This window comes from Haplochromis burtoni, unplaced genomic scaffold, assembly GCF_018398535.1.
Source record: "Haplochromis burtoni strain Fernald_Lab_line unplaced genomic scaffold, NCSU_Asbu1 Contig_929, whole genome shotgun sequence".
Classification (NCBI taxonomy): domain Eukaryota; kingdom Metazoa; phylum Chordata; class Actinopteri; order Cichliformes; family Cichlidae; genus Haplochromis; species Haplochromis burtoni.
In genome coordinates, this window is record NW_024583290.1 from 106,638 (window position 1) to 116,165 (window position 9,528).

At 41.6% G+C, this 9,528-nt stretch overlaps 2 protein-coding genes across 2 annotated transcripts in view; one reads left to right on the forward strand and one right to left on the reverse strand.

The window, feature by feature from the left end:
* Positions 1–1,830, forward strand: part of fnbp1l (formin binding protein 1-like) — a 49,385-nt gene extending 47,555 nt beyond the window's left edge. Inside the window, exon 16 of the mRNA XM_014330619.2 lies at positions 905–1,830. Coding sequence (XP_014186105.2) covers positions 905–912 — 8 coding nt within the window. The 3' untranslated portion in view covers positions 913–1,830. The remainder of the gene's footprint in view (positions 1–904) is intronic.
* A 282-nt stretch (positions 1,831–2,112) lies between these two features.
* LOC102302941 (breast cancer anti-estrogen resistance protein 3 homolog) lies at positions 2,113–9,326 on the reverse strand (the record flags this gene model as incomplete). Its single annotated transcript, XM_005951060.2, is given in 5 exon segments — positions 2,113–6,463; positions 6,567–6,770; positions 7,983–8,094; positions 8,424–8,595; positions 9,211–9,326. Coding segments are annotated over 5 exon segments (783 nt in total), but the record flags the coding sequence as incomplete, so codon positions are not given.
* Positions 9,327–9,528: the final 202 nt, after the last annotated feature.

The window sequence follows — 9,528 nt, forward strand, 5'->3', positions numbered from 1 at the left end:
GTGTGCGCGTGTGTGTGTGTGTGTGTGCGTGTGTGTGTGTGTGTGTGTGTGTGCGTGTGTGTGTGTGTGTGTGTGTGTGTGTATGCATGCGCATTTTTGTGCCATTGTAATGCCGATTTATCAGTTATCTCTGTAAAGGATCTGGATAAAATCTCTACCTATTAGTTTTGCAGAGTGGGCAGTGCATGTTGTTACAGGAGTCGCCTGCTCTGGTGCATGTTCATCAGACGAGGCAGGAATTCTTGTTCCTCATGTGGGTCAAATTCTCAGGTTATTGAAGGATGCTTGAACACCCACATTCTGTAAACTTTCAGTCCAGTCCAGCCTTTTAGATTAGGACTAACTGAGACAACAGACCACAATGAATAAAGTATCTTTTTTTAAATTAAAGGCTGTAATTTGTAGCAAAGCAAAGCAGTAAATTAAAATTATTAGTCACTGTTTTGTCCTTTTTGAATCAGGATAGCGCTTTTATGTGCTATAATTCTATCAGAGGGTCTTATGTAGGATCAACACAAATTAAGAGTTGCAGTTAGTGAGCCTAATTGTTTTTAAACCGGTTATAGAGCTTTTTTAGGCCCAGGAGACTAAGATATAGACCTGGTTTGTTGTTTGAGTCACTGATTGAAACCTGGCCTGACCCTCAGTGTTTCCACCGCTATCCATGAGGATAAAAACCAAGCAGCGCAGGTATTAACGGCGTCTGTGCAAGCTGAAGCAAGTCGTGTCTGAAGAGTGTTTATCGCAGCAAAGGGCGCCACATCATCCTTCATTTCCATTCGCCATTTGAACTTTTCTACTGTGTGTCCAAAACGCGAGCATCCTCAACTTGAGCTGAGTGTGAGCAGGTTCAGCTCGTGTGTGCTTTTCTGTTAACGGTCTCTTCTCCTCTATGTGACTGCAGGTTCCTGAGGGGCCGCAGAGTGGCCGGGCGGTTTGATTGGCTGGTGGAGGGCTCGTGCTGATTGCTGATTATTGGTGCTGGGGAGGGTGACTAAGAAAGAGAGAGAGCGGAAAAGGGAGAGAGGGAGGTGGAGGAGGTCGGAGATTAGGCGAGCTGCCGGGGAGGTTTGCATGTCTGCATGCTCACGTGTCCATAAGCAGCAAAGCATTCTGGGCTTTCAGAGGAGGGAGGTAGAAGAGATGATGCCAAAGCCACGAACAAGCAATAAAGGATTTAATATCTTCACATGAGATCCAAACCCACCTCTGAGCTGTGGACCATTTTTGTCTTTCAGGGTAGGAAGTAGCAACCACAGCAGTTTATTAGCTACACCAAGCTCAGCTGCATGCAGTCCTGACATTAAGTGAGAATTGTAAAGACTTTATGTTGAAACTACAGAAAGCTCCGGATTTTACCAACTACTTCCTGTTAAACCATCATAAGCAGCTTCAGTAAAATCTGAGCATCGATCTTTTATTTCTGTGCCACGCTGCTCACTTTGTGGGCCTTTATGTCGAGCTGCCCTGTTCTGACCTTGTATCGATGGGTCACCTGTACAAATGTGACTAAATATAACAAATGGATTTTAAAGGTAGGTTAGGACCACTTCTGCTTGGTGAACCTAATAAACTGATTAGTTTTACATTTTTTGAATTTCTTTTAGTGTTAAATATCAGCTTATCCCTTCTATAAATTACATTACTCTCTGTATCCGCTGGACACAGTGTTTGGGGGCAAGTCTTAAAATTTTTCTCCTATAATAACAAAGTTGTTTTTTATAAGTGCCCCACAAGTACAACTTGTTCCCACCTTGCTGGTTTATTTATTTAAAAATTTCTCACCATATTTTTTAAACTGTATCTCTCACACACACACACATACACACACTTTCTCCCAGACTTTGCGTCCAGCTTGTGGCAAGATTTAAATAAATAAATTAAAAATAACAGCAGACGTCAGAGTCCACGCCAGGGTTTTCTTATCTTTCAGGGTCAGGTGCTCATCCAGCATTTGCTGCCACTAACAACAGTCAGTCCTGTCCCGCTCACTCCTCATCCTTATCTGTGCTGTGTTGGTGTCTGCCTGCCTGAGCCACTCTGCTCCTCGTTGCCTGCCTTCACTCTCTTACAGTCGCATGTGGGGTTTTTGTTTTTTGTTTTTTTAAAAATAATGTGTCATAAATGTGTCTCAGCTATGATCCTGTGCGAGTTTTCTTTCTTTCCTTCCACCTGTGACTGTGCATATGTGACTCCAGCTCTGTGTGTGTCGAATGCCATGATGTTCCAGCATGAATGGGATTTTGTTCGGTTTAATGTCTCCGTGCGGCTCATTAGACAGATAGCAGGACTATCGGGGAAATACAAGCCCTCTCTCCCCTCTTTCCGTTTTTCTTTCTTCTCCTTTTCCTCGTTGGGTTGCGATTCCACCAGTTGACCAGCAGATGGCGGCCTTCCCTCACCAAACCACAGCTCTGCTCGCTCCGGACTGTGCCTGAACACCAAACTAAGAAAGAGGAGGAGGAGCTCCGGTGTCTTTGCTATTAAGACTGCCTTAAAACTTCACCTTGTTTTCCTGTGGATGGATTTTTCTCACAAGCATAAAACGATGCGTCTGCTTTTCCGCCTGACTACATCTCCCATCGGCCAACTGGGCTGACCTGACCTCTATCGGGCGACTGAAGAGGTTTCCCATTTAATAGGTTGTACATGTGAATGTGATGACAAGCACGCATGCATCAGCGACATGTACTCGTGTACGGAAGGCCAAACATTTACACATACCAATGAGTTTTTTGTCCCCTCCCTGGCCCCCGGCTTAATAGGCTTTCCATACATGTGAACATGTTAATTTGTGCACATGTGCGTTTTTGTTAGTTTTTAACCATTGAATGATTTGTACATATTAACATCTGTCATGTTGAATGTGTTTCCGTGGTGATTGTTTTTAGGTTTATCGGCCATTTTTATGAGAGACATGTTTTGAATTGAACCGATGCACTTTGTCCGAAAGTACTACAGCATTTAAATCTGACAAACAGTGACTAGATGAATGAATGAATGAAGGTGAGAGACACGTGAACTATCTGAATGACCCCTGTGCAGACGTGAGAAACCAAACAAATAAGCGTGAGTAATTTCTCTTGACTGTTTTATACTCTTTTTGTATCTCATTTTGAGCAAAGAGGCTTTTTTTTTTGTGCATGATTTTGTAGTCTTTGAATTCATTCACCAGTTAGTTTATTTTTTTTAATGGCCCACTTGATCTTCTGTTAGACTAACAAAATTATACACCTACTACTTAACGTAAAAAGCCGCCAACGATTCATCTCACGTGACGTAAGTGTAAACAGCAGGTGGCCATGCTTTCGTTGTAATCTATGTTTCTTTGATGAAGCTGTGAACCGTGCAGAACAATGCTGTAGATGTTGTTACTTGAACTTTTCGCCCCGCCCTCTTCATCTAGGACTACAACTGATACTTCCAGGACTTGTTCAGTGTACATTTGATTTGATTTGCAAAGACATCACCAAGCTTCATCAGTGATTTTTCTTATGTGTACATATGACTTTTTGTTCCAGTGTTAATGCAGTCATATCAGGTCATCCAGTTTCTGCTTTAAAGCAGTGAAGACCACAGCTAATAGTTTTTAATCGCCGGACAGTCAAGTGTAACAATTATGAACGAGTTGCAACAAACTGCAAGATATGACTTCCAGTTAGCTTCACATATGAGAAGCTTGAATGTTCCACTGATTGTTTCAGCATTCAAACTTACCCCACCATAACCTTCAGGCCATTATTGTCAGACAGCGAAATCATGTTGTGAGTGTGATAAACTTCCAACAGGAATACGATTAAAATTTTGCTGACATTTATGTTGCAGAGCATTTAGAATGGTAAGCATTTCATGCAAACCCTTAACTAGATGTGATGCTTTAAATGTGACTGCTACACTTTGGTTTGGCTCAAGGCCCGTTTGGAGCGTGCCGTCCCTATAGAGCTGCTGAGTGATGCAGCAGTTTGCAAGTGAGAAAACACACCAGACTCCAAATATATGCATAAAACTGTGTATTCTAATGGACACTGTGCTGTAACTCTGAATATAATGCAAAAGTACTAAATAACAATTGAGCTTTGACGCTATACTAAATCTGCAGTAAGTTTTATGTACAAACGGTTTGTTTTTTAATAACACTGTGAGCGTGGTGCTGTTCACTACCCAGCAAAAACCACATGTTCTCCACATTCCTGTTTTTGTCCTGTGGAAACTTTGTATCCAGCAACCATGTAAAGATACTTTCCAGCTGTTTAAACTTTTTATTTAAAATCAGAAAGAAATACAAGAACAGCAGGTGCAAGGTGCTTTAGCAGGATGTTAACATGTAAATCTGTGTTTCTACCATGTTGTAACCAATTGCAGTACTTCTCTTTTCGTATTGTTGTGCACATCTTTTTACTTTGAATGTCTTTGGACACTTTGTGAACAAAATGCTTTTTTTCTTCTCTCAGAATATTGTTCTAATAAAATAAGCAGCATTGAAAAGAAGTGGAGTTGTTTCAGTGGAAATTTGTGGAAGATTTTAGAACAATGACAGTGCACACATTCAATGGTAACACGCTCAACTTCTCCAGATCGTGCTTATGGCATTTAATCTTACCACAGTAGTTCATAATAATATAAACATTAAAATTTATCAGCATGTTTTTTTTTTCTTAAACAGTCATCTACAGAAAGTATTTACAGTCTATTATTAACATGCTTTAAATATGTACAGCTTTAATGTCTTGCTTATTAACATATTTCCATTATTTCTGCGTGTGTGTCTGTACAAACACATTACTCAGGCACACAGATCATGACTTTCTGCTCTCAGATATTTACCTCTTTTATTGCTGGGTGAGCGGTGTTTGTAGCAAATGGCCACATAGATTTAAAGTGCCCTGATTATTATATATATATTTGTTGTTATGTAACATACCAGCATAATAGTGCAAAGCTAATGAGGCTAACAGAAAACAGAACAAAAATACAAACTTTAAGACTGTTGGCAATTGTCCGTCCTTTTTCTCTATCACTTGTTCAGGTGCCGCAGGTGTTGTGACATTTTTCAACCTGCTAATATACGCTGACGACATCGAGCAACATCATATGACAGAAATAACCACACACACACACACACGTTAGTCATCTTAAAGAGAGCACTGCAGACAAAGGCTAAAAACAGCTGCTGGAGCAATGTACAGTATGAGAACGTCAATGTGGCGTTATTTATTTATTTTTTTACCAGGCCATTTAAACCCTGAACACAGAGATACAACCACACCTACAGTCAGTGTAGAAAGACCATTTCACCTGAAGTGCATGTCTTGGGACTGTGCAAGGAAACCCATGCAAGCACAGGGAGATCATGCAAACTCCACACGCAAAGGCCCAGCTGCTGTGAGATGACACCCGCACCACCGTGCTGCTGCTCATCAGTCATTCTAATTAGACGCACAAGTGATTTGTGTACAGACAGTACACACACCCTTTTCTTGTTACCCCCTCTACACCCTGATTTTCAAAACAGTGATATAGACCGACTAAAACAGCTGGAAACGATGGACAGCTGTTCCACTGAAAATGAATGAACATGAATGAGTATGAATCAGTTTACCCAAGTTAGTCTCAAATCCACTGTTGCAAAGTTAAACACAACCATGTGATATTAACTTATCAATGTGATTAAAAGTGGATCAGTGTTCACATCACTTCCTGAAATAGCTTCCACTGCATCAGTCTGATTAAAAAAGTTAAAAGCGAGATGTGTCTGAGGTGTTTGGGTGCAGACATCACTTTCCAGTCTAGTGTGTCATGACAGCGGTAATATTTTTTGAGCTTTCCAGTGTTTTATTTGACTGAAACTACTTAGCTGTAAAGGTTTTTTTCTGGTGATTGTCCGTACTGTAAATTCATTCTTTCTCCTTCCTAAAATTTGTATTTATTCCCCTTAATCCTTTTCTCAGACAAAGGGAATCAGAAGCTGTTTCACTCTAAAAAGCCATCAGGCAAACCTGGGATGTGTAATATTGGGCTACATAATTAAAGCTGACCTGACGGGTCAGTGAACATCTGGACTGAAAAAAAGGAGTTCTGTTTTCACAGATGTTCTGAAGCTTTTCATGAATGAAATGAGCCCGGCTTTGGTTCACATTCCATCAGCGCACATTGACCTGAAGGTGAACGTTCCTGCCTGCTGTGCTGCTGAGCGCCTTCAGAGAACAGTGATCCTCCTGATGATCCTGATTGGCTCACTAATCACTTCCTGTCTTTTCTGTTGTGCTGTGTTCGCGTAGAAGAAGTCAGATTATGGTTGGTGTTGTAGATGGAGGCTCCAGTTTCCGTGACAACGCAGTGAGGATGAGGTTGAATTTGTTGTAGCGATCTGATTGGTTGACCGTAGCTCCGCGACTTCCCCAGAGCAGTCGCAGCTGAAAGTCTGTCTTAAACACTTCGAGCAGATCGTCGTCACACTGAAACCCTAAAGAACAAACACACAGGTGGATTTTATTTATTCATTTGTTTTTAAAGGAACACGTGACGCCCGTTTTTGGTAGAATTTGGTGGACTCTTCTGGTGTTTACCTTGTAAGATCTTCTGTGCATTGGCAGTGTAGCCGTGCGCATTGCGTGCAACGTTGCGTGCAGCCTCCAGGTGGCGCAGCATGATGTCACAGCCCTGGTCGCTGGTCTCCCAGAGCTCCACCCCGTCAGGTGCAATTGAAGGACGCTCCATCAGCGTGAGGAGTGGCAGGAGGAGGGGCACACAGACCACCGGAGGAGAGGAGGCTGCAGCAGAGTGAGGTTAGTAGAGTTTATGAGCGCCATAAAAAACGTAAACACTGACTTTTGCTTTTTTTTTTTAAACTGTAAATATAGAAAAAAAAATAATGCAATGTTCATCCTTACTGGCTGAATTTGAACAAAACGGTTTTTTAAAATGTTTTTTTAAATATAGCAACAGTAACCCTTTTATAAGACAATGCTTAAGATCTACTTACCCCATGTCTTTTATTAAAAAGACGAAACAAAATATACTCAATTTATTTGATGATGTTTCATTTATGAACAAAAGGATATATATATTTTAAATTACAGTAATGCTATCATCCAAATTCTCACATTCACCAGCAACTGTATCAGGCACACCTGTTCAACTGCTCCTTTACACAAATGTCTAATCAGCCAATCACATGGCAGCAACTTGATGCATTTAGTCATGTAGACGTGGTCAAGGTGACCTGCTGAAGTTTAATTTGAACTTTAAAATGGGGAAGCAAGGTTATTTAAGTGACTTCGAACACGACATGTTTGTTGTTATAATATATAAATTTTGTTCTTTTCGATATAGTCATACATGCTACGATCAACTTGGCAACCGGCCCTTCCCCTACCTACCCAGTGTGTTCATGCAGATTAGAGTTAAGTGTGGAAGAAGTGATTGCTGGCCAAAGAAAAGTGAAAAGATTTAGGGGCAAAACTAAGAGAGAAAAATAAAAACAAAGCAAAAACATATGCATCAAAATGTGTCAAATTAGCCGACACGTTAGTTATCGGGCTGCTGCTGCTGTACCGTTAACAGTAGCATCAACAACAACCCTCACAGTCACAGGAGGCTGCTGTTGCTAGCGGAGAGTGTGGTGGGCTGCCTGGAGCAAAAATGCCGTGGCAATCTTTTGTCCCAGTCCAGACCTGGTTATCATCTTACTTTCACCAGGAAAAACAAAGGTTGTTGATGAAAACTATGAAGTCAGTCGTGTGGTGTCTGGATTCTAAGTGACATGCACATCCTCGATACCTTTAATACAGCCCTGACTAACACAGAGATGGAGACCATGTAACCTGGATGCTACATTTTCAGAGAGTCCCAAAAACACAGCCTCACACTTCCTGTAAGTCTAAATGATGATTTGACGTAATTTCTTTTCTCTTTTTAGGAACTAATACGTATTATATCTTTAAGCTGTTATCAGTGGCTATAGGCTGTGTTTGTCCTCTTACCGGTGCCTTCGTACAGATTCTTGTAGAAAGGCTTGAGTGTTTTCTCGTAGCTGATAGCGGTCTGTGTGAAATTCCTTCGTAGAGTCGTCCATGTTTCCTCCAAACGACTGATCTACATCAACAACAAACATCAACTTTAAGAGTTTCAAACTACAATTAAATCTCTCCTTTTTTGTTTTTTTACATGATAGAGAGATTTTAGTTGTCATATTCGTTACCTGGTTTTATGATTTTTTTGTAAGGGAAAAAAATGTAATAAAGTGTGTGTGTCTATTCATATCATTGTGGGGACCATAAATTGGAAGTTTATTAAACTTATGGGGACCAAAATCCAGGTCCCACAAGTTTGAAGGCATTTTTGAGAATCAAAATGTGGCTTTAGTGTCATTGTTACGATTGGGTTATGCTTAGGGTTTAGGGTTAGGGTTAGTCATTCATTACCTGAGGCAGGTCCAGAGCTTTCATCAGGGCTGTGAAAGCAAACAGGTCCCCAACCGTGTCCTTCAGCTCTATAGCAACCAGAATGAGGCGATTTAAAGTGGAAGCCCGCTCCTCCACGCTACCCGTACATCCGAGAATATCCACAGCAACAGCTATTGCCATGGTGTGGTGCCTAGGAGACAGATGGAGGAGATGGGTGGATTACAAACAGCCCCCAACAGCAATGTCTTTTGTTCCTTATCTGATCGTCCAGCGGTGCAGTAGTCTAACTACAGACCTCACTGCCTGGAGGGGCGAGTTCCACGATGGGTTCCCCTGTACGACATGTTTAATGGTGGTATATCAGCTTCAGTTCAAACTTCTAACAACTAGTCCCTTAGTTATGCTGCGGGCTTCTCATGATGCACTGAGCTTTGTTCATCACTCTCCATGTCTTTATACACCTCTCTGCATTTAATCATTAGTTGTTATTGATCTCTGGCTCTCGCCCACATCTCGTCTTTGTCCTGTCTTCCTCCCCTCACCCAGAACTGGTCATGGCTGTCCTCCTCGACTCTGGTTCTGCTGGAGGTTTCTTCCTGTTAAAAGGGACTTTTTGCTTCCCACTGTCGCCAAGTGTTTGCTCGTACTGGGTCATTTGACTGTTTTATTGTAGGATCTTTATCTTAAAGTATAGAGCCCCTTGAGGCGGCTGCTGTTGTGATTTAGTTCTATACAATCAAAACAGAAGAGAATTGAATTGTGTCTGCTACTACCCCAAAAGAGCTAACCAATACAGTGTATTTACCTTTCCATCAGGTCCAGCCTCAGCTGACGACCGTGCGGCAGCGTCACCAGCTCCAGACCGGAGGACACGCCCATTTGACCTTTAAGCTCTGGAGTCACTCCCAGTATCCTGGCAACCTGGTGGGAAGAAAAGAAATTTTACAAGTAGCTGTTAGAACAGTTTTCTGTTATAGTTTGTCCCCCTGTTTCATTGTATGTGCCTAGCGCATGTGTTTGGATAAGGCAAAACATTTTATTTGGTTGCGTCTCTGCATCATGAAGATCATTTTTGTTCTGCAGCAGCATCATCAGGTGCAGGGTGGAAATCTAATTCTCTATA